This window comes from Dryobates pubescens, chromosome 15 (assembly GCF_014839835.1).
Source record: "Dryobates pubescens isolate bDryPub1 chromosome 15, bDryPub1.pri, whole genome shotgun sequence".
Taxonomy (NCBI): domain Eukaryota; kingdom Metazoa; phylum Chordata; class Aves; order Piciformes; family Picidae; genus Dryobates; species Dryobates pubescens.
Window position 1 is genome coordinate 20552856 of NC_071626.1, and position 25724 is coordinate 20578579.

A 25724-nucleotide genomic window follows, 5' to 3' on the forward strand; every position below is an offset into this window, starting at 1 on the left:
AAATAGTACTCATGCTTGATACAAAATCTTTCTGGTGTTTCGTGTTATAGTCAAGCCAACCTGGGAAATTCCCTGATTGTTGCCTGCCAGAAATTCTCTGCAAAGACTGCAAACCAGGTTTGTAAGGAGTGGACCTGTGCAGAAATTGGATTCTTTTAGTAACTACTTGGAGGATAAAAAAAAGGTCATCTTTTACCAAGTCAAGCACTCCCAGCTACTTCAGCTTCTTTATTGGTGTTCCTTCCATTTTGGATAAAATCTGTGATTGCTGTGATTTTATACCTGTCAGCAACTCCTTCACTGTGAAAGACCTGAGCTAGTCAAACGGTACTCACAAACAGGCTTGTAATAATGATTTGTGACAGCTGCTTTGGCCATGCAGCAGGAAATCTTAACAGATTAGAAGCTGACCCTGATTTTACCTAACAGTAATCAAAAATAGAGTAATTCAGTTTCAGCACATTTTAATTGTAATTTTTCTTAGTCCAACCCTGTGTATGCCTGCTTACAAGAGTATGTGGAACTCCACTTGCAGGATTTTACCTTGAGTATCTCTTTGTAATTTTACCACCTGGGCACCCACTAACACTTTCTGCTCTAACTTCTTATTTAATTTCTTTTCCTACTAGCAAAAGCAATATAAAAATTAGTACAAAAGAAAAAAAATCCAGTGATCATGAACTGAAAATGGAGAAGAAAGTGCTTGCAGATTTGGCATTTTAAAGCATCTCTCTTAAGTTTAATTTTTGAAGGACAGAATGAGGCATATTAAATTCTTCTGATGCTGTAAGGTGTGCATATCACTCGTACAAGAAAACCCCAAATGAAATGATAAACCAAAGTGAGCAAAGAAATGGTGCAAGCTGGTATTGGAGGAGACTTGCTGAGATCCTGGTGATAAGCCTTTTTTTCTTTTGAATGAGTTTTGCTATGTCCTTTTTTTCTTTTGAATGAGTTTTGCTATGTCCTTTCCCTTTAAAACAACAGTGCAGTTTGGACCTTTGCTTCGAAAAACACTATTTCTGTTGAGAAAAGCATTCAGAGCTACGCTCCAGAGTAACTCTGACCAAAGGCAAACACATCTTCTCTGCTGTTAACTGGAGAATGGGATGATGTCAGGCAGAGGCAACTGGTAAGAAACCAAAATGCTGTTTTCCAGCAAAAGCTCCCTCTTAAAGGAAATGCAAAGCAAAAAGAAACTCTGAAGTGATACCACACTTACCACACACACCGATTGGCTTTGACAGAGAATGTTTTCCAACGTTTTTGGGAAGGTATCAATAGGATCATGAAATATGGTGAAAGTGTAACAATAGCAACAAGTGATGGATGCAGTGTCAGAAATTTAATACAGAAAGGGACTTCTCCTACAAACTCTTCCTTTCACAAGCGTTCTTACTCACACAAGCCAGCCTCTTCTTGGCGAGTGGCTGCAGGATCAAAAGATAGAAAGCATACATAGTGAAATGATTTTTGAGAGTTATTGAGCTTTATATATATATATATATATCTCTATAAAATTATTCTTGTGGGAACAAAACTTAAATTGTGTGCTACTGGTTGGTGCTGCCAGTCCTAAAGAGCATCAATAATTTAAAGCCCTGATCCTGTAGACCACTGGCTTCACAGAAGGGTCTATACAAATCACTCCAGACTGCATTTGTTGGGTGTGGAAATGGCTGCTCTGTATAAAAATGGTCTTGTATTTATTTCTTTTTTCTTTTAAAATTAGCTTTACAAAAAAACCTTTCCCTTTGTCTTCTTTTTCTTTTTTTTTTTTCTTTTCTTTTTTTTTTTTTTCTTAAAGATATCATTATCTACAGGAACCCATAAAATTTTTTTACCATATTTACATCTAGATAGCTAATCATTGACAAATATAATATTGTGAAATAAAATATGGAAAGTGAATATCCAACCTTTTAAATAGACATTTGGCTCACAGCATAAACAACAGAGAAAAGAAACAGAACAAAAAAAAAAACCAACCCCCCAAAAATCTGCTCTTACAGGCCTCATCTTTTCCTTTATCTTAAAAATAAAAGGAAACAAAAAAAAATATTGGTGGGAACAAACATGCTGCTTCTAAGCAGAATGCCAGCAGCAAACTGCTCTCATTCAGCATCTCGCACTCAAACCCAAGTTCTCTGAAGCTCATGTGAGTGGTTGCTGAGGTGTGCAAGTTTTCAGCCAACACAGCACTGGCACCTGTCCCCCACGCTGCTCCTAATGCATCATTTGCCTTTTGCTCTGAGGAAGGGCACGGCCCCCATATTCCCTTTCTTTTGCTTTCAAGAGATGTAGTTTAGCTTCTTTCTTAAATGATTCTTAAATTGGCCACTGATGCACAGAGGCGTAAGGTTAGATGACAGCGTGTCTCTGGTTTCTGCGTACGTACACACGTTTGCTTTCTGCTCTCTCCTGCCCAAATGCACACACTGACCCTCGCAGCCATTCACGCACCCAGAAGTATACGGAGGGACAAGTCCTCTCAAGGGGGACATACCAGCATGCCACAAAGTCCCTTGTAACTCCCTTGGGGAAATAAATTGCTTGGCACATCCCTTTTGCCAGCATTTTGGGAAGTGCAGAGGAGAAGGAGAAAGAGAAGGCAGGAAACCCTGCACAGCCAGATGGGGCCAAGCCAGCAGCCCACGCCACCGTGGCCCCTGCTGATAGGCTGCTGCATGCAGCTAGAGTGCCAACTGTGACCTGGAAGGCTATGGGGAATGCAAAGCTCCTTAAAATGGTTTCTGGCCTTCGGTTTGTTGTTGTGTATTCAGATGTGCTACACCTAGTGTAATAAGAACTCCAACTCTGCTATATTACATCACATCCACTCACACTTGCACACACGCCCTCACACACATGTATGTTGGCAGGATGTATCAGCACTCATGTAAAGCTATGGAACTTTTATCCCTCAGCATCAAGAGAAAAAGCTACTTAACTGGTACCTTACTGTTAATTGCAAATGTGCTTTAGATACAGCATTTCCTTAGCTCTCATCTGTAAATATCACAGTGACCATAATATATCATTAAATGTATTTTGCTGAAGTGCATAGCCAATAACCCTGGCTATATATATATATATTTATATATATTTATATAATTCCACCCACCCCAAATCTCTCTAAGGAAAGTCTGTAAAAGCCGGTGTCGCAGTGTGAAAGCTTCCTTGAGCACAGGAGTTTAAACAATGTACCTCACCATGAAAAGGAAAGAGAAACAAATTAAACAGCTGTAGGCGCATTATCCCATACTTCTACAGTGTTGTGTCTAAATGCTGTGCTGGCTTGAGAAAGAGTTTGTGCACGAGTCACTCTGTCTTAAAATACTGCTGTGAATATTGTCATTGGTTTGGTTCTAGAGTTGTGCTCTCCTCTTTATCCCTCTTGGGCTTCCCTTTCTCCTCCTCCTCTTCCCTGATGGCCTGGATTTGTTCTGAAGATTGGTACAGCGTGGATTGCTCCGTGCCTTGCTTCTCTGTCCCGGCTAACCTCTCCTCATCTTCAATTACTTTCTTCCACATTTTATGGTTCTGAAGCAGGTGCTGAGTGATCTGACAGTAGATTTTTCTCCTCTTGAACTTCTTCTTTTCTGTAAAATACCATGTGACATTAATGTACTATTTTCTGTAAGAGAAGGAAAAGGAACTAAAGGCATAGGAAGCAGTCAGGGTGTATATGACATACAGGAACTTCACCGACAGATTTTTAAACCCCACAAAACTCAAACAGTCTTCAAATTCAGAATGCTTTGCCTCTCCAGATCTCCGTGAAAGCAAATTGGGTTCCTGCAGATTTTGAGCGCCAGTTTCATCCTATCATAGGCTTCAGGTTGTCCCTGACTATGCAGCTCACAGAGACATCTAGTGCTTGAACAAGTATGTATGAAACACATTGCTGAGCTGTTTCTGGTAGTATTTTTTTAAATCAAGTACTTAAAGACCATGATTGACCTACTCCATTACAATACATTTAACTCTGTGTCTCCTCCCTGCTCACAACGAATCCCTGCTGATTGTCCTATAAAAAAACAATCCTGACGTGGTTGTATCCACAATTATTTCTGGTCTGAGCTGTAAAAGGATAATGAATAAGCAAGCACTAGTAATCAGAGGAGACAATCCCTCCCTGTGTTTTCTGTTCAAAGTCAGAGATTACTGCTCCAGCATCATGGTGGAGAAGACCTCAAAGACTTTGTACAAAATCTCTTTGGCAGCGGAGTCTGACCGCTGAAGTAGCTGTCACATAGCAAAATATTGTCAGAGAGCTTGCTTGTCTTTTTGAAGCATCAGTTCCCTGCTGTTATCCTATAAAATGTTTTTCCCACTGGTAGTTCTCATGGCTCCTGACAGAGTTGCGCTCCAAGTGTTTTGCTGATTGAAGCACGGGTTTTTCCTGTGCCAGTGCAGTCTGTTCAGCACAGACTGTTAACTCCTTAACAGTACAAAGCTTGACAATTTTCCCTGGTCATTAACAGTGGCAGTGGTAGTCACGGAACTGAAATAATAACTCCTTCAAAGACAACTGCTGAGTTTTTTTTCCCCCTTTAGAGAAGGTGACGTAGAGGAATGTTTTGTACAAAATAAATTTGCGTGGATTAGTATTTGCAGGTTGCCTGAAGTATGCCTGTGTCAGGATCCAAAACGTTTAGCCCTTGAAGCTTTTGAATTGGAAACAAAGAGCTTTTCACTGAGCAACAGACGAAATCCAACTCAATCCTTCATTAGAAAGCCCTTGGCTCCCTGTAGGAAACCTTCAGGTTTAGCACTAATAAGAAGCCTCTGCCCTGCCAATGCCGCAGCAGGACATTTTCTCCTGGGTTTCCCGGGTGATCCCACATCTTGCTGTGTTCTGCAGCTACCAGCAAGCACTTGCAGTAGTGTTAAAATTTGTCTGAATCACTGAAGACTGAGCCTGTGTAATTCTTACAGATGCATCACAATTACATGTGCCTGCATAACAGTGAAAACAATTATTATTTAACTTAAGGTTTTCTAACTCTTAAATTTGACTCTATTGCTTTAGTGAATTATCAGGATGTTTTCTGCCACAACTACATTTCCACCTGCCTAAAAGGCATTTTCATCAAGAAGAAGATCTTCACCATTTTTTAACACAAGTCTTAGAATCTCTGCATCTCAGATCTCAACCTTTTGTTTTGTTATACTGAGAAAGTTTAGAACATCCACGACCTGTAAGACCTTGGAATGTCTTCATTACCAACGTAATTGGCTACCTGCCAGCTTCACCAAGGACAGCACTGAATAACTGCAACCCTGGGGGGGGTCCATACTGAACCTGTTGAGCTCATGGTCTCTATGCTTTTATAATGTGGCTGCTTAGTTGTGGTCGCAACATGGAACTTGTTTAGTTGAAAAATGTAAACAACTTACTGGATTCTGCATTTTCACAAGTTTCCATTTCTGCTGTTTCTTCCTCTTCGTGTTCATCAGTGTCTCCTGACTCATCACTATCTTCTATCCATTTCCCTGGCATTAGCCCCGCTGAGTCATAGGAGTTACATAGTGGTCCCACAATGTGAGTGATGAAAGATTCCTGGAGGTGTGCCAGCTGAGGAGCAGAGCGATCCATGAAAGGGCTGATCGGCAAGCCCAGGCTAGCCTCTTCATCACCCTGGATATGAAAAATAGTGGTAATTTCTCTGAAGTAAATGAAACAAAACCAAGTCACAAAAAGGAGTAATGAATATCAAACCAATTAAAAATGATGAAAGAAAAATGATTCAACTCAAATGCCTCCTCCATAGCATGTCAGCGTGACATTGCTACGGTGCCATCATGTCAAATAGTTAATCAAAGCTACAGCTCTTTTCTTCTGAGAGGACCCACAACTGAGAGTGAATTTAACAAGGGTGGTAGTGCAAAATGATGTCCACTCTCCTTGTCCTGTACTTAGCACTGTGAGTGTGAAAATCTGAAGATTATTCCTTTCCCTTCTCCTCCTCTCCCCTCCACTTGCCTTTGACATTATTTACAAAAATCCATTCTGTTAGCTCAAAACAACCTCGCAGTTAGCCACCTGTTTGCAGGGAACAAGACTATACTTCTACAGGCAAGGGTTATCTCATTGAAGTAGTTTTCTGATTGATTTTCTCCTCAGTCTACAAAATATGGAGAAGTCTTATTACCTTTGGGTTGCATTTGTTTCCTAGGACTACTGGAATGATCCTGATGAAATCAGGAGTTACTCAGAAGCAGCAAATCTTTCCCATGAAACTTTTTGCTCGCTTTTCTTGGGGGAAGAAGTTAAGAGTGGAGGCATGGGAAGACTTTTTCCTCCCTCCTCTCATGGTATAAAAGAAGGTAAAACTTTTTTGCAGAACCAAGTCTGATATACTCACTTATTCTTATCACAGCAAAAATTCTGGTGATATCAATGAGCTTTTAGCTGTTATGTAAAGACAGAATGGTAATTCCCCTAACAAAGCCTCATGTGTAAATTAATGTTTTACTATAATACAGAGGTCTATATTTGAGAATAAAGATTAGCATTTGGACAGATATTTTCAAATTCCATCATTGCCCAAATTTAAAGATTGCCCAAACACCTATGGGAGTGGAACATCTTCCTTCTGAGGAAAGGCTGAGGGAGCTGGGGCTCTTCAGCTTGGAGGAGACTGAGGGGTGACCTCATTCATGTTTATAAAGATGTGAAGGGTGACTGTCAGGAGGATGGAGCCAGTGATGTCCAATGACAGGACTAAGCAGGATGTCTGCTTAGTGATGTCCAATGACAGGACAAAGGGCAAGGGTGCAAGCTGAGGCAGAGGGGGTTCCAAGTGAACACAAGGAAAAACTTTTTCACTGTGAGGGTGACAGAAGACATCCTAAATCTGCCTGGATGCATTCTTGTGTGACCTACTCTAGGTGATCCCGCTCTGGCAGGGGTCTTGGACAATCTTTTGAGGTCCCTTCCACCCCCTACCATTCTGTGATCTCCCTGTAATGTAAATTCTGCAAAAGTCATGAACTGTATCTGGTTAACATCCTGTTGGTATCAGGGAGGACCAAGAACAACAGTTAAATGTGCTACAAATGTTTACTTCCTTGTGCTTTGTTTAGTTACTTTTAATTATAACCTACCTTGAAATGTTATAGTGAATTATTAAATGTAAAATATTAATGTTAACAAAACGTGGAAATAGCAAGGAAATTAGAAAGCGCTTGCTCTTTACAGTAACCCATCTGAGACTGCCTGGCTGTGAGATGTCAGTAGCAGGAAGAAAGCTGACTGTTGAAATGGTTACAAGTTCTTTTTTCAGGTTCTCCCCCTCTACTCAGCTCTTGTGAGACCCCACCTGGAGTACTGCATCCAGTTCTGGAGCCCCTAATACAAGAGGGATATGGACGTGCTGGAAGGTGTCCAGAGAAGGGCCACGAGGATGATCAGAGGGCTGGAGCACCTCTCCTGTGAGGACAGACTGAAAGAGTTGGGGCTGTTCAGTCTGGAGAAAAGAAGACTCCGAGGTGACCTAATTGTGGCCTTCCAGTATCTGAAGGGGGCTACAAGAAGGCTGGGGAGGGACTTCTCAGGATATCAGGTAGTGATAGGACTAGGGGGAATGGAATGAAGCTGGAGGTGGGGAGATTCAGGCTGGACGTGAGGAGGAAGTTCTTCACCATGAGAGCAGTGAAGCCCTGGAATGGGTTGTCCAGGGAGGTGGTTGAGGCCCCATCCCTGGAGGTGTTTAAGACCAGGCTGGATGAGGCTCTGGCCAGCCTGATCTAGTGTGGGGTGTCCCTGCCCATGGCAGGGGAGTTGGAACTAGGTGATCCTTGTGGTCCCTTCCAACCCTGACTGATTCTATGATTCTGTTCTATGGCTCCATTGCAATGTGATTTATCATATGAAATACTTTGCACTGTGTTTCTTGAGTCTTTTTAATATGTCTAACCTGTCTTCAACTAAGTATGCATGTGGGGAGAAGAAAAAGAAACAGAGTGCAATGTTTCTTTTGTATGACACAGGATTTTGAATGTTTCTATGCAGCACAGTTTTAATAAGGGATTTTATTTATTTATAATGGAGTTAAATTCTTCAAGGGAATTGGAGTTTATTAAGGGAAATTCAAGAAAGAGTTCATTGTTTTCACAGGTTGAAATGTGTATGCTTTTTGATAATAATTCTAGGGAAAATCAAGCTTCCCAGAAAATTCTCCTTTTTAGAAGTGAGAAAGTTCAGGTTTTTCCCTTCTCAGAAAAAAAATAAAAAATAGAACCAAAAGCAAGGTGAAAATGGTTTGATAGATGTCTCTTAGCAGAAAATCAGATCCTACCCCAGGTTAAATAACCGAGAACCTGGCTTGTCCTCCTTAATGTCAAAAATAAGTCCTAGGAAGAAAACATTATCTGTTTTCAATTCCATCAGTATCCTGTCAGCATGGCAATTCATGCTGTGCAAAAAACCAACAAACCAGGAAATCCACTGGGGCACACTGATTTCTCAGTACAGTGAACACACATGGTCTGTTAAAACAAAACCAATCCCCCAAACCTCTAGCATCTAGTATTAATATCCCCTGACCTCTTGGAATTCGCAAGCCAAGAGTGTCAAAACGTTTGTCCACAATCTCTGTGCCAAAAGGAATGCCAGTAGCAAAGGTAACAGATGTGCTATTCTGAATCAAATCTTGCAGAGAAGATAAATCTCTATTTTTATTTTTCATTACAGGATTGTAAGAAAGATAATCTCCAATAGACCTTTGCAGCAGCTTCCAAGAGCCTGAAAACATTAGCAGCACACCTTTCTGAGCGACGGAAAATTACCCAGATTCCTAACACGGTATCCTCCCACAAATGTTCCTCCCAGGCTTGATTCAGAGCTCACTATCCAACACTTTGATGATATTAATGTACTGGAGCAATTAGTGCCCTCTGACATTAATTATGTTGGATCAAAGGAGAGTCATATCATAGACCTCATTAACAGGTTTTGTCTGCACAAGCTATGATCATCACCAGAATTAAACACTATTTGTTGGGAGAGTTGTAATGAAAACAAATATGGAGAACAACATGGGAAATGAAGGTTGATTGCTGTCATCATGGACTTGCTCTCTGTAACACAACCAAAAATAAAAAGAAAAATGGCACTAACTGTATATGAAATATATTTGAAGGTTGCTATTCTTTCTATTCCTCTGGAGATTTGAAATAAATGAAGGAGCTGCAAGTCAGTGTCTGAATTTTGTCCCTTTCCCTATTTCTTTACATACTCCAGAAGGCAGCTACAGCAGGAAATCCTGTGGTTGTTTTTGTTTTGTTTTGCTTTGTTTGTTGCTGGTTTTTTTTCCAAACTGTAAGTACAGTAACTTTAAGGGATGATGAAAAGGCTTTCAAAAGGATTAGTCTGTGACTTTGAGTTACTGCACAGCCTCTCTGAGACATCTTTGGGGTGTCTGGTTCAGTGATTTTGCTCTCTTGCTCCCTCTCAAAAAAAACAGGATATGTGGAGTTTACTCTAACCAGCACATTCAGAATATGTTCCCACTCAGGAAATGGAGAAATTGTGTGGGAAAAGTCCTGTTTCTTGTACTCAGCAGGGCTAAATAGTTTATAATGAGAAAAGGTTCAATTAAAGGCTCCCTTACACCTGGCAGTAGAAGACCAGTGCCTGGCTGTATTCCCAGCTCTTTGTAAATGAATCAGTGGCTGTCCTCCTTCTACGTGCTACCATCAGCTAAGCCTTGCATAATTAGTGCAGTAGTATGGACAACCTTCTGAAAGTGTTGACTTAAAAAATAAGTATGATCAATGTGTAGGGAGCAGATATGGTCAGTCTGTGATAAACTAAAAGCCTATGTACTGAACGTGGCTATAACAGTAAGATTCTGCATGTGTGAACAGAGATGTGGCCCACAGAGAACTCTAAATTCCTCTGGTCTGTTGTGTCCATCTAGAGTGGCTGCAGAAGAGAGTAATGAGAGCCAGCTGATGTCTTGAAAAGAAAAGATGAGAGTAAGAACAGATAGTTTGCACTAAAGAAACCTGAAAGGGAGAAATGATGACTTTCAACAGAAGAAAGAAATCAAAAAAGAAAAGAAAGGAGGAAAGAAAAAGTTTTTTGCCACAACCACTGTAAGAACAGTGCCAGACTGGAACATTTAAGCCTGTAAAAATCCTATCATCAAATGGGATTTAAGGACTCATCAGAAGCTTCAGTGACAAATGGACTGTCACTGATCCAGCTAACTGATGGACTAGTGTAACCAGCCATCCCTTTCAGCCCCGATTTCTGGGATTCAAGACATACAACCAGCAGATACCATCCTGGACATGAATTTATTTACCTGTTCATAAAACTCATTGACAATGCCTTCTGTCCACTGGAGATGCAAATCCTTGCATTTTGCAGGCCCGTTTATGTCAGCCAGTTTTATGCACATTTGGCAAACCAGCAAGCGGTCATTCTCATTAGTCCAGTCAATTCCAACATCATCATTCACCTAAAAGGCAGAAGAAGGAAAACCACGGCAGTAAGCCTGGCTAAAAGAATGCATCCAAAGAGGAAGTTCTGTCCTTCACTATCTTACAGGATACTTAGCTATTTAACAAAATCCCAAGTGTAGGCAGGTAACCTAACCCAAAGCTGGAATTTACAATGAGCTGTAGAGTGATACATAAAAAGAAAGCCTGACTCTGTCCTCCATATCTTTATAAGCATGAATGAGGTCACTCCTCAGGCTCCTCTTCTCCGAGCTAAAGAGACTCAGCTCCCTCAGCCTTTCCTCAGCTGGGAGATGTTCCACTCTCTTCATCATCTTTGTGGCTCTGTGCTGGACTCTTTCAAGCAGCTCTCTGTCCTTTTTGAACTGAGGGGCCCAGAACTGGACACCTTTGCTAATAGGTCTAAGGTGTCAGTGAACAAGAAAAAAATGTTGAAAAGCAAGATGTAAGTGGGATAATATCCATAATATCTTTAGCCTTAAATCACTTTTTGAAAAAAAAACCCTGAACCTATATAAGAAAAGAAGCTGTGCCACTATATTTAAGCAAAAAATAACAGAAGATTAATATTCAACAGAATAGCAGCCAAAATAACCTTCAGAAGAAAGAGCAACACAGCAGCCTTTCCAGCCCTTCACTGTGGCACTACCAAGCCCCACACCATCTTTTCTATCTACCAGAAACTTGAAGACATTTTCTTACCTTGGCATTGAATTTGGCAACAAAATCAAAATGTTTCTTCAGGTCAGTAGCCAAAATTGCCTCAATGACAAGGAAGCGGAAATGCTTGAACTCCACGTGGTCAAGGTTGACCAAGAAGTTGTATTCTGGCCTCGACATGAAAAGGTTCCAGGCAGCAGCAGCGTGATGGTTCTCCAGGACAGAGCGGTCGTTGTACAGCACTGCCTGCGAGAGCAATGTGGGAAGCTGAAAGCTGAGAAACTTCTAAGCAAAAGAAACACTACAATGCAGAAAGAAGAATGCCATGGGGATGAAGCATAAGGGAGGTTCAGGTTCGGCTGATTTGTGCTTGCGTTTTTAAAGAACTTGTTGAGGTTTGAAGATAGGATTTTGGCAGGACTAATAGCAGGCACTGCGATAAGTTGTGGTGATGCAAATTTAGCGCAAGACTGACTTGAAAAATCAGGGTCTTTCATGGTCAAGGGTCTTTGGTTCCTGACTGAACACTATGACAATAGATTATTCTGTGTCAGGCCATAAATGCATGACTAACATAATACAGGTGTGCTGTCTCCCTGTTTCTCAGAACTCATCCCACTTAACAGAGATTATGGTCTTTGGTGTCTTTGGCTGTTCCATCCATGTTGGACTGATTCCAAACACAGAAACAGGTGAAATTCTAGTTTGCAATCATACAACACAAACTCAAGCCTGACAGATCTCGCTGTGTTAAAATCCAAAATTGGTTAAATATTTACCAAACCAAGATGCATAACTCTCGGACTGATGGCAATTCTGTTCAAAAGCAAAAGGAAGACCTGAAAAATGGGCTGTAGGGAACAACCATCCTGGAAATCTCTCCACTTCAGAAACATTTTGTCTTTTGACAATTTAGTTAATGGAAATAAAAGCTTTTGGAAATAGGTTTCTCTGTCAAACAGATACAAGTTGTGTAATTTTTACACAAACATACACATGTATGTTCCAGTGGCTTTTCACTTCATTTCTATTTTTCTGTCACCTACAGATGAATAAAAAATTAATCCTATCCTAAAGAACAGAATCTATTCTTTTCCCCAGAGAACAGGCTGCTGAAATGACTTTATTTTCACAGAATCACAGAATGTTAGGGGTTGGAAGGGACCTTGAAAGATTATCTAATCCAAGCCCGCTGCCAGAGCAGGATCACCTAGAGCAGATCACACAGGCGTGCATCCAGGCTCGTTATGCCTAACTGCACAGTGAGCATAACTTTTGAGACAGAAACATTCTGCTACCCAGGCCTGCCACTTGAGGGTAGATTTTTAGTACAGCAGCACTTTGTTGTTACTGGAAGTTGATACTGCTTGTCATAAAAAAGAAGAGAAAAACTAGATGCCAAACAAAAGTTCTACAAAATTCAGGTGGTATAAGATTAAAATAAAATCCCAAACACCACCTCCCAAAACATCAAGAAGAATGTGAATTTTTCTCAGTAATTTATTTTCAAACCAGGGGCACTCTAGTAAGGCTAATTATTTAACTTCCCTCATTGATTTTTCAAAGCTATAGCTACAGCATTCACTTCCTAAAAGCAGATTTAAGGCTAGCTTACATCTTCCATCAGTCTCTATACCTGGCCAGATTTTCAAGGTTCTTGATCACACAAAGATGTTGCAAGGCTGAGAATTATTAGAGAACTAATATAGAGTAAGTGCAGGCAACCTGCTCTTGATGAGAGAGGAAGTCTGTAGCAAAGCTGGGGAGTAAATCTAGAATTTCTGCACCTCTACCCAACTTCTTCTCACCATTAGGTTATCTTTTTCTTTCTCCCCTTGTCCATTGAGTTATTTTCCAGCACAGTATGCTGAAGCAAGACAGGTCAGCTATGTAGAGCAAGGAAAAATGATCTCATAATTAAGCCAATAAATGGTTGACTCAGAATTCAACTTCCAGCATTGGCAGCAACTTCTGTGTAACCTTAGGTAAGCCTCAATTCCTCATTTACGAATCTGAGCTAATTTGGCACACACTCCCCTGTCCTGATAGATGCATTGTGTAAAAATACATTCATAAAACACTGCAGCTGCTCATATTCTATAGGAACAACAAGAGAATATGTTATGAGCATGCACAAACTAACTTGTATCTGGCAACTCTACAGGTGTTTTTTAATTTTATTCTGATCATTTTGTGAATAATAGTGAAATCCTTCTTTATTTCACAGTTACAGATTCCCTATCAGTCAGCAGAGCATTAGCTCAGAGGCATTTTATCAGTACCTTTCTTAACAGGTCTACTGAGGGTGGTGGAATGTGTAAGAAGACTCTTACTAGTAATACCCAAGAGAAGTGATTACTTCTGTCACTTTGATCAGCTGCTTCAAAATATTTAGTAGACTTGTGCTTCACAGAAGCCACAGGCAAGGGTAAGATGTTACTAAGAACCTTCTGAACTTAACTGCAACACTGCTTGAGATTTATTTACCTGAGGAGCACTCGTTGCTACCAAAAAGGCATTGGTCCTTCCTGGATGATCATAATCGTGCATGGCTGCAGCTACATAAAGAGCCATCAACTCAAGAGCAGGGATGTTGCCAGCCAGACATCCATAGCTGTCATCTGTAGGTGTGTATGTCTTTGAAAACACGTAACCCATATGGCCATGAGTGATTCCACTGTCAGAATCTGAGTAGAAATAAAGGAAAAAACCACAAATCCTTACCAGTTTTTTCAGTGACTTACTGAAACAGAGAGAAGCAACAAAGCAGGAAAAGGAGTAAATTCGTGATACATAACAGAAGACTAAACCCATGGTGCACACTCTCCAATCCAAAGGTCTAGATCTGGATTTTTACTGATAATCCTTCTCTTCTGATAGCCTCTTGTGGAAGCAGCTTGAACATGTCTGTCAGAGGGGGACACTGAGGGAAAGGCTTTGCTTATTTGATCTGCTTGAGTGCAATGTCTTTCAAATAACAAACACCAAAAAGACCCAAAACTCAATCCCTTTTATTCCAGCCATTTCACCTCACCTAAAAAGTCTCCACCAACTCTTGATAATAACATTTTTCAGGAATAAAAGCATTTACCACCCCACCAAAACATCCTGAAGAGTTTCAAAAATTGTATGTATGTGCCACACAAACACGATCGAAAGAAAGAAGGAAAACTTGAAGTGGCTTTTGCAGAACAAATTCCTGAATTTCCAATAAGTCCCTCAGGACTCTCACAAAATACAGACAGGTCCTCTAGTTGCTACAGTGGAACTAGTTGCAAAATGGTAAAAAGCCTCTTACTTTGGAGACAATGAGGAGAGGCAAACAAATACTTAATGAGAGCCAAGCAGCAGCAAGTACATGGCACAACCTGTACGCCTCAAAGGTTTTGTTATACCAAAACAATGCAAGGTTTGAGGATTTAGAAGTTACACTACTTCTGGAGCAGTGCTGAAAAGCAATACTAATAGAGATTTCCTAGAAAAAAGGCTATTGTAAAAACCAAGTGGCAACAATGGTTTGTATCCACACATTCTCAAACCACAGAACCTTAGGGGTTGGAAGGGACCTCCAGAGTAAATGTATTAAAATATAAAGTATTAGGTTTTGAAGGACTCATTCCATTCTCTTCAAAGTTACATAAGGCAAGATCTCATTGCCCTCTACAACTACCTCAAAGGAGGTTGGAGTCAAGTGGGGGTCAGTCTCAGAATGCTCAGTGTGACAGGACAAGAACAAAAGGATTCGAGTTGTGCCAGACAAGGTTCAGATTGGATATTAGGAACAATTTCTTCCCAGAAAGGGTTCTCAGGCACTGAAACAGGCTGCCTAGGCAGCAGGCAGAGTCACCATCCCTGGAAGGATTTAAAAGATCCACGGATGTGGTGCTGAGCAATGTGGTTTAGTGGCAGTGGCCTAGCAGCAGTGGTGGGATTGTGAGCTCTGGGTGAGATGTTGGACTTCACGAACTCAAAGGTCTCTTCCAACCTCAACAGTTCTATAATTCTACACAAACATAGGTTAACACATTCACCACCCAATGTGCTTCTGAATGTAGAATCTTCAGCTGTTGGCTTTTGGACAGTGAATTCTATGGCAAAATAAAACCCCTTTCAAATGACAACATATACACTTGAGCTGTACCTGAGTCGCTTGCTGACCCATGATCATTAATCACAGTTGGGAGTCCTGGGATGGGCTGAGTAGTAAGGTACCAAACAGCATGTAGAACATCAGTTGCATGGATTCGGTTGTGATCTTTGATACAAAGCAAATTACTCTGTTAGTAAACCTGAAGAATATTTCCAACAAAGGGAGATCAGCACCATCTAGTGGGTACCATTCAACAGAGCACAGACAAATCAAATGTTACCACAAACATGAAAAACTGCTGAAAAATAGTTCTGTAAATGCTGTTTTACTAAAGGTGAATCACATTCAGTGATTTGTCTCACACCAGCCAAGAAAGAGAAAATAACAGAGAAGCAGTGGGGTCTGCAATGGAGGAAACTTTGCAAACAAAGTGTTACACAAAGAGCCTGCACTACCAGCTCCAGTCCTTTACTCCAGTGGTTGCCTTCTGCTACTTGAATGTCATCAGGTAAACATGCTCTGTTGATCTCTAATTAAAATGTAAACAGTGGTATAGCCTCATCTACTTCTGCAGCTAGATTTGACCTAGCTTCTAAAAGCAAGGCAGGTGACTTACCTGACTCTACTTAAGCAAACTTAGGCGCTGCTGGGAATTTTTACTTACAAGGAATCTCTCGGTATCCACATTCCAAGGCATGAAAGTAGTTCATAAATTCCCTCACTGGTATTTTAAAGGTTTCAAACAGTCCCATGTCTTCAAAAAGCCTGTATGATACCTGAGAAAAACCAAAACACCCACATTGCTAACCAGACCATAAAACTTCTCAAAAGTATATATAATATAAAAGCCATTCCTATGATTTTACCCCATGCAAAGCTGCTTTCCTGATAGTATTTTCTCAAGTACATCTGCAGCTATCTGTATTTACACAGGGATGTGGATAGCCAAACACACAACCTGTGAGTACCAAAAGGTCCTCCTCATTCCTTCCTTACACCCTTCCAGATACTATTCTCTTCCTTTCAGGCACACGGATCTCCCAGATTTTATAAGCACCTCAGGAAAACACACACATAAAGGAAGATCACAGAATCACCAGGGTTGGAAGAGACCTCAAAGATCATCAAGTCCAACCTGTCACCACAGACCTCATGACTAGACCATGGCACCAAGTGCCATGTCAAATCCCCTCTTGAACACTTCCAGGGATGGTGACTCCACCACTTCCCTGGGCAGCACATTCCAATGGTCAATTACTCTTTCTGGGAAGAACTTTCTCCTCACTTCAAGCCTAAACTTGAGCTTGAGACTGTATCCTCTTGTTCTGTTGCTGGTTGCCAGGGAGAAGAGACCAACAACCTGTGTCTACAACCTCCTTTCAGGTAGTTGGAGAGAGCAATAAGGTCTTCCCCGAGCCTCCTCTTCTCCAGGTTAAACAATCCCAGCTCCCTCAGCCTCTCCTCACAGGGCTTGTACTCAAGTCCTCTCCCCAGCCTCGCTGCCCTTCTGTGGACACCTTCAAGTGTCTCAATATCCCTCTTAAATTGAGGGGCCCAGAACTGGGCACATTACTCAAGGAGTGGCCTAACCAGTGCTGAATACAGGGGCACAATGACTTCCCTGCTCCTGCTGGCCAGATATCCAGAGGTCTTTAGTATTTTGGGAAAAAAAAAAAAAAAAAAAGAAAAAAGTGCCCACAAACTTCTTCAAGAGGAACCCAAGAATCAAATCAAATCTCAGAAAAAGGGAGAGCAAGTGAAAGAATGATAAAAGTGCAGGACATTTTGGATCCTTTGCAGTATTTCCTTTAGTTTTTGGAAGTGAAATGGCACAAGTGACTTCTCCAGCAGGATTTCAGAAGCAGCAAGAGGCTTAGGAAGCAGAGCTGCTCCAAGGGTTCCTGCAGAGAAATATGAGAGGAGACATCCAGGAGAGGATATATTGGAGAGAAGAATGTGATAGATGACTGTGAGGCTGTCCAGGAGAGGTGAATGCTCAGAAATGTAGACAGTAGCTGCTGCATAATGGACACTTTTGAAGACAAGTTTAAACTTGATATATAGACTAATTGGATCATAGTAAAATTATTGCCTGACCTTTTCACTTCCATGATTTGGAACCTTTCAGTGTCTTTCCTTATTTACTGCTGCTAGCTAAATTCTATCCTTTTGATACCGTCTGCTTGGTAACCATCTGCCCAAAGCTAAGAAATGTGAAGCATATTTGGAATGATGAGTACTGGAGCCATCAGAAATAGTTACAAATGATGTTTTGTATTTTACAGCTGAATGTAAATCAAGCAGCTCTCCATACCAGTTTCTTTCTGCATAGTGTGTATATAAATCAGGATCTATAGCTGCACCTAAAATTTAATGAAGATAAATCTCAAATATTCTACCACTGTGGATTTTTACAGTAAGAATAATGAAAAAGGATATGAATTTGCAGCATTATTGACCTTCCCTCCCACCTCTCCTCCTAATCATTTCCTACCAGGAAAGGTCTGCATGTGAACTAACTCTGGTAAAGTATTCCAATAGGCAGTGATGACGCAGAGACAGGGTGAGTGTGGTGTCTGACATCATTGCCCCTTTTAGTTACACATATTTGACAGTTGAGGTTCTGCTGCTGGCCCCAGCTCTTACTTCTGCTCCTATCATAATTGTAAAAGTGCCACTAGCAATGCAGTCAAAAAAATCACTGCTGGTGGCAATTTCTCTTTCTGGCCATGTCTGTTGGCCATAAAGTGAAAAGTTCTTTGTGGCAAAGGAGCTAAGAAACTACTGAATTACAGTGCTCTGGAAGATGTGAGCTTAGAATAAAAGGCAGGCTGAGTAGAACCCAAAACCTCAGCTCTGAAAACCCCGAGGGATCCTCCTGTACTGAGGCAGAGTGAAGGGACGGACTTCATGCATAATTTGGACTAGAAACTGCACAGAATTCTGTATATCTCTCTTGAATCATGACTGAAGTAAATAAGCCAGGATCCAAACTTTCACCTACGTAAAGATGAGGCATTTCACACTCTAGTCTTAGATCACTAAATGGAAAGCATCATATTTCCAGCAAAATATCTCTGCATAAAAAGAGAAAGTATAAAGAAATATTTTTTTGCAGGATCACACCTCACCAGTCTACACTACTAATACCAGAGAAGGATCTTACATTAAAGATGTAGTAAAAGCATGTTTTCCCTCCCCCTGGATTTCTGGGGGGGTGGGAAAAGCAGTTGAAAAGAAGTGAGGCTGGCTGTGATGGATACATATGATAGCTCAGTCCAATGCCTTGGAGTAAAATGGGATTATCCTCTGTGATCATTAGGAAAAAAAACCCCAAACCAACAAAACCCAAAAACCTGTGAAGCTTTGTTTATTCATTGCTCTGAATGAACTGTTTTTAATCACTTCTTTTAAAATCCTCCCTTCCTAAATCACATACAGCTTCCTGAGTTCTGTGGGACTTCGCACCAGGCTGAGTTGGGGTGCCCTTCCAGTCAGGGTATAGTCTCTGTTGCCAGGGACAAGCCCAGGGATAATCCAATGGCTGCCAGGCACTTGGCAGTGGGTGCTCCACACTGCCTCTTAAATCCAGCTTCCACTTTCTGCTTTTCCCTACAACGACTGCTAATGCTTGAATGAATCATAACTCAGACACTTCTGGTGGTGCTGCCTGAAGAAGGACATGCACTTCTCCCAAATGATTCCTAAAGAAAGCTGCTTTGGAAGAGAGGATTGTTATTCACATGTAGCTCCTCTCTTCTGTGTTTCAGGTACACATAACTGGCTCTTGTTGGAGGACACATGCAAAGTTCAGGTTAGTGGTTCCCTACTTGTTTGCAGACAACACCTTTGCACTCCTTTTTGGTCTCTTGTATTTACTTTCTTCAAATGTGTGTTTATTTCAAGTTCTTAGCAGCCACTCTCTGTCTCTGACATACACTTCTCATCAGGGCTGCTGTGAAGATCCTGGGAATATCACATCCCCCAAGGACTGACTTACTTCACTCCTTCATATAACAGCTGCACTTTCTCTCTGCAGAAGCCATGCATAATGACAGGATGACCAAACATTACTCTTTGTACTACCTAAGGACCAACTTACATGCACTACAGTGATGCCAACCCCACTTTGACACTGCTTGTATACTGAAAGCACAGGAGAACCACGAGCATCTCTTGCTTCTATGGGCCCAGCAATGAAAGACAGAGACCTGGATTTCAGCCTCTTCTTTTTCATTTAATTTTATAGGAGCTGTAAGAAGAGTGTTAAGTGATAGGATGAGGGGGAATGGATTTAAGCTGGAAGAGAGTAGATTTAGATTGAATATTAGGAAGAAATTCTTTACAGTGAGGGTGGCGAGATGCTGGAACAGGTTGCCCAGGGAGGTCATGGATGCCCCCTCCCTGGAAGCATTCGAGGCCAGGCTGGATGAGACCTTGAGCAAGCTGGTCTGGTGAAATGTGTCCCTGTCCGGGGCAGAGGGGTTGAAACAAGATGACATTTAAGGTCCCTTCCAACCCAAACTATTCTATGGTTCTAGGTGTGAGTGAAGATACTGTCTAACTTTACAGCTCCAACTCAATTGGAGATGTCATTCCTTTCTGCAATGAGGTTGGTATGAAAATTCCTCTCTAACCCCTATTGTGTATATTCATTAGTGTCACTTTTCGAGTGCTTGCCACTGTAATTTCCACAGATGTTTTTATGGCTGCTGACTGGAATTTATTTTTTTTTTACAAGTATAAATTATTTTAACATTTAGAAGAGAAGAAACAGACATCTTAAGCAGCTTGAAAGATGCTAAGCCAGCACTTGCTTTCTAAACTGAATGCTTCCCTAGAGGCACGTGTCAATGCTTCTTTGCTCTATCTCATAAATTTAACCCAGCAAGACAAACATAGTTAATTCAGCTTGTTAATTTACTCTTTTTTAATGGATGAGTCCATTTAATGGCAAAATACAAGAATAAATCACTGGAGCTTTTGTTTGCCTTTGCTTGTAACATCCCATGATTTAATAATTATGCAAGAAAAAGACAATACTTTTGGCTGGAGGAAAAAAGAATTATTAATTTTAGTTCTCTTTTTCAAAATTCATTTGTTGGGAACATTTGAGCAGGCAGTGGAAAGAACTACAGGATCTGTATTTAATGAACAAGGTTGAACTGCAGTTCAGTGCAGTGCTACAGGCTGGGGTCAGAGTGGCTGGAGAGCGGCCAGGCAGAGAGGGACCTGGGGGTACTGGTCGATGGTAGGCTGAACTTGAGCCTGAAGTGTGCCCAGGCAGCCAGGAAGGCCAATGGCATCCTGGCCTGCGTAAAGAACAGTGTGGCCAGCAGGAGCAGGGAGGTCATTCTGCCCCTGTACACTGCACTGGTTAGGCTGCACCTTGAGTACTGTGTCCAGTTCTGTGCCCCTCAGTTTAGGAAGGATGTTGACTTGCTGGAATGAGTCCAGAGAAGGGCAACAAAGTTGGTGAGTGGTTTGGAAAACAAGCCTTATGAGGAAAGACTGAGGGAGCTGGGGTTGCTTAGCCTGGAGAGAAGGAGACTCAGGGTTGACCTTATTGCTCTCTACAACTACCTGAAGGGAGGTTGTAGACAGGCAGAGGTTGGTCTCTTCTCCCAGGCAGCCAGGACCAGAACAAGAGGACACAGTCTCAGGCTGTGCCAGGGGAGGTTTAGGCTGGAGGTTAGGAAGAAGTTCTATACAGAGAGAGTGATTGCCCATTGGAATGGGCTGCCCGGGGAGGTGGTGGAGTCATCATCATTGGAGGTGTTCAGGAGGAGACTTGATGGGGTGTTTGGTGCCATGGTTTAGTTGTTTAGGTGGGTTGGATTGGTTGATGGGTTGGACGTGATGATCTTGAAGGTCTCTTCCAAACTGGTCTGGTCTGGTCTGGTCTGGTCTGGTCTATTCTATTCTATTCTATTCTGTTCTATTCTATTCTATTCTAACTTTCTATAATCAGCTTTTAAGGAGTGAGAGTTATTACAAATAACTGTTACAGAAAACGTAGACTTTTGATCACAAGTATTCTCTGTTAAAGCTTCTCTCTTTTATTTACACAAGCTCCATTTTGTGGTACTGCAAAATGGGTAGCATGTTCAGAACCTGTGCAAAAAGCAGATGTTGGGGAAGAGTGTGGAGCTTTAGGGAAAATTGAGAGAGGCACAAGGGAATTGTCCTGAGAGGTACAGAACTTCATGAAACATGGCAAAGTGCTTAAAACCTACAGAGGTACCCATGGAAAACCAAACCAAATTGTGGCTTATCCAAACTGTTGGTTATGCCATTATATATAAAAAGCTCTTTTTTCCCCCCTTATGTTTCATTTATCATTCTATTATTATCCTGTTAGGAAACAAAGCGATCAATATGATCTAGAAGAGCAATTGAACCACACACTCACTGCCTTGCTCTAGAGTCTCAGTAATTATCACAGAATTTGTATCAATATCCACATCCAGCTATATTGGCCTATGTCTTTAAAATCAACCTAGAGAGCAGTCAGGCTGGTTAAACACAGATGTTACTTGCCAAGCTACAGAACAATAAAAGGCAGACCACAGAAGAAATGTGAATTCATGCTGTGGTTTTCCTGGTTGCCACTGGATAATTGAATCTTGCTGAATAATAGTTAGCCCCCAAGGAAACAAAACTTGATATGGAATTCTCTGGAGCTTGCTGCACTGAGATGTGCCTGACACACTAACCTCTGTGTTTGTGGGGAGTGTTAATTGGCCCACATGATATCAATTAACAAAATCTCTTCTTTCCAGCATTCATCACTACACAATGCCTTGTAAAGTGATACTGATGACTCAGAGTCTCTTTTATTTCCACACACCCTCCCGCCCACCCCCCAGCCTTTCCATCCTAAATAATAATTGCCTCTCCAGTTTAATAGACTTCAATAGTTAAGTAAAAATGGCTAATTTGTCAGTGTGCCAGGAAAAGGAGCATAACAGAGAAGAAAGCTTAGTCAGGAAGGTGATTATGGGAGTGGGTGGAGATGGGTTGCATCAATACCTGCAGAAGGGGATGAAAAACCTCTAGTTGAAAGAAAGACTAGTGCTTTCGCATCCAGATTCATAGTAAATTAGTCTTCCCTATGATATGAATTTACTCTCAAAGTGCTAAGTGTTTAAAGCTGAGGGAATATAGTGAGGACTTCTTTTTCCCTGACTTCCTTGCCTACTTGCACTGCCTGACTGAAATCTCCAGTACAAAAGAGAACACAAATGACGTAGTTCTTGCATCAGCTGAATATATTCACTGTTTATCCCTCCCATGCTGAACTCCATGAGAAATTCTTTCACAAAGCACTTAGGAAAGGGTGGCAACACTTCCTGCAGATTGAAGAGCGTATTCAGCAAGGTTCATGTAAACTCCATGGCAGAGCAGAAGGCAAACTAGGTGTGTGGTTTTTCCATTCACATTTTTAAACAGAGAAGTTTAAAAGTAAGGAATGTAATGAGAGTTCATGTTACCATTTTTGAATTAGGGAACAAGGATCACAATTCACTGGATGAGCAGCTTGTAAGGACAATGAATCCTAACACTACTTTGCCTAAATCTGTTATTAGTCTAGATAAGATATCCTTCTTACCTGACTGAGAATACGACCACATTTCTTTCCAATTTTTTCCACCAAATCAAAGATTGGGAAGTTCCAACTATTTAGCTGCTCCATCAGAGGATCCAAGTTGTCCATAACCAGAGGTTCAGGAGCAAGTACAGGCTTGTCCTATGCCAGAAATGAGAATAAAGAGGGATTTTAGTTCTGCAAAGCAACTTGTGCTAAAATGTATGCTCTTAAAAACTAGGGTCACATTAGCATCATCTGTAAGTAGATGGCACTTTACTCAGCTCAGAGAGATGTCCCCATTTTTACCAGCCCTGCAGCTAGTTGCTCTCCTTTATAATTTGTTTCACATGAATGAATACGAAATTCTGAAGAAGAAACATCAGTCTCTGAACTTATCCATGAGACACATTCCCTTGTTCATTCATGGGAATAATTCATTCATTTCCAAGGGAGTCTGTCGTCTTCATTGTGTAATTTGCTGCAGTACTGAGGGAAAAGCACTCAGTTTCTGCTTCCGCATCAGGACCCGCTTATTACAGTCTAACATGGCTAATGGGGCTCAGTCCAGAGGAAGACCCTTACCTCTTAAACTGAAACTACCTGCTTTTTAAGGTCTGCAAATAAAAGATGGATTATGACCCTCCTTCCACATTTCTCCCTGCATATTTCCTTGAATTTCATTGTTACTAAGAAACTGTAGAGAGAAATGCCAAAATATCTGCAGAAAAAATGCCTTCTCTCAGCATGTCCAGCTCCAACAGACTACAATAAATTTTTCAAGAGCTCATGCCAACTTACATTTATTAAGTCAGTTGTACAACAGGCTGTGGAAGCTTACAGTTAAATACAGTAGACATGAGAAGATCAGGACTGCCATGTTCTCATACACCAACAATAATATCATGCAGACAAGTGTTAATTTGTTTTAAAATAAGGACCACCGAATGGATTAGCCAAGATTGCAAGGCCACTGAGAAGCTGAAGTAGCTGAATAGGAAGATGATAGATCATGCTGGTAGTCTGAGAAGATGATTTCTCTTCCTTCCAATTCATTCCCTTTAAAGGCAACACAAACACAGAAGCCAAACATTTCAGAAATGCCTAATGCCAGATTCAGAGTATTGAGTTTATTCATCAAAACAGACTGCTAGTGTTTCACAAATGGCCAGTTCTTAGCAGCTCTCACACGGTTCAATGGACCCTTTGGAGTCTTGAAAGTCATTCCTCCTGCTGCAAGGTAAAAGCCTGCTGCAATTGTTGCTTAAAACCATGGTCATGATCTTTACACAGCCCTAGGGTTGTTTGGGGTTTTTTTGGTGGGGTTTTGAGATTTTTGTTGGTTTGTGGTGGAGTTTTTTAATTATTGTTGTTTTGATGTTTCCCCCTCCCAGCCCAGTATCATTATACACTCAGTCACTTGTGCAAGTGGAACTTAAACAAGCTACCTCAGGTGGTATCAAGGGATGAAGAATGATGGTCTCAGGAGTGTATGTCCTACAGACGGATCCCTTCCGCGGCTGCTCTTTGGAGCAATCTGTCTCATCATCATTCTGTACAATATCGCTGCTGTCACTGTTGTTGGTCTCGTAGTCAGAAGTGGCTTGCGCAGGATCATCTACAACACAAATCACAAACCTTGTTGTGTGAACAGCGAGGATGGCATGACAGTCATCCTGTGACCTTCTGAATAAAAGGAACAGGATCTCTGACTCATAATACATATGCGCTGCTTGGCTGGGTCCAGAGTCAGACAATCTGTGCAAAGGCATTAAAAGCATGTACCCTGCAGAGTGTAAAAAATGGGATCTGGGATTGAAGAGAGAAGAATTTTGAGGACCATTATTTGAGCCGAATTGGCTAGGTGAGGGCAAACCATATTTCCTTTATATTTTAATCCTATTCTTTGTCAGCATTTTGCAGATGATATACATACAAAAAGGAAAGGAGCCTCAAAGACATCTTCTGCTGTCTCACCTGCAGAAGTATCTGTCCTCTCAGTGAACGATGACTGATTTTTAAGGGTTGAGGAGTTTTATGATGGACAAAGAATTACCTGTTCTGTTCAGGGTGTGTGTGGTACCATCATTTCTATCTAGTGTCCCATCACCAGCTTCTATTTGGTTATAAGGTCTGCCACAGCTGAAATACATCAAGAAACATGCACAATATAAAGAACCCTGTGCATTAGCCAGTCTTATGTAAAATGGTGTCCTGCTGACAGTGTAAGATTATGTCATACAGTATAAACCATGGTACAGGGTGCACTCTCCAGAAAACAAGTTTTATTGGAAGTCAGGAATGTAATAAAAAACAAACCAAAACAAACCCAGAAAAAACCCTTGCATTAACTGGCCACCACCCTTAAATTTGTTTTGCCAACAGTAAACCTACATCATGTGATTTAAATTAATTTTTTATTCTTGAAGTTTATCAGTACCAAAAAACCCAACCAAACAAATATCCCCTGGTTTTATTTTACCCTGCCCTATAAACATGAATTAACATGATGAAAATGAACCAGAGTGGCATACAATCCTATATAATCTGATTTGAGAACAGTCATGATGTGGCTTTGCTCTCCTTTTCTTGCTTCAAACCTAAATATGGTCATCTTAAAGAGGGCAAAAAGGTGTCCTGCTCTTACTTGAATGACAAGATACCAGAGATCAGAACCACAGGGGTGTTTTTGACAGAACAGGAGGTGAATGATCTGGCATAGACATTTAGCAGTGAAACTGGAAGACAGAGCTTGCTTCATCATTCCCAGGACAGAAAGACATTGTGGGAGGGATCACAATATCATGGCCTTTCCAAATGACAAGCTCTTCCCTTCTATAAAAATGATTTATTCCCTGTGTGGGATTCCCTCTAAGCCCTAAATGTGAATTCAATACCAGCTGCAACATT

At 41.2% G+C, this 25724-nt stretch overlaps 1 protein-coding gene across 3 annotated transcripts in view; it reads right to left on the bottom strand.

Moving 5' to 3' along the window:
• Positions 1-2611: 2611 nt before the first annotated feature.
• PDE3A (phosphodiesterase 3A) overlaps positions 2612-25724 on the bottom strand; it is a 268654-nt gene continuing 245541 nt past the window's right edge. For all 3 annotated transcript variants that reach the window (XM_054167687.1, XM_054167686.1, XM_054167684.1), the window contains exons 7-16: positions 24871-24956; positions 24263-24432; positions 22839-22976; positions 15891-16002; positions 15278-15391; positions 13624-13823; positions 11179-11382; positions 10320-10475; positions 5404-5644; positions 2612-3602 (exon numbers count right to left, since the gene is read on the bottom strand). In XM_054167687.1, the coding sequence (XP_054023662.1) occupies positions 3355-3602; positions 5404-5644; positions 10320-10475; positions 11179-11382; positions 13624-13823; positions 15278-15391; positions 15891-16002; positions 22839-22976; positions 24263-24432; positions 24871-24956 (1669 nt within the window). In that variant the 3' untranslated portion in view covers positions 2612-3354. The remainder of the gene's footprint in view (positions 3603-5403; positions 5645-10319; positions 10476-11178; positions 11383-13623; positions 13824-15277; positions 15392-15890; positions 16003-22838; positions 22977-24262; positions 24433-24870; positions 24957-25724) is intronic.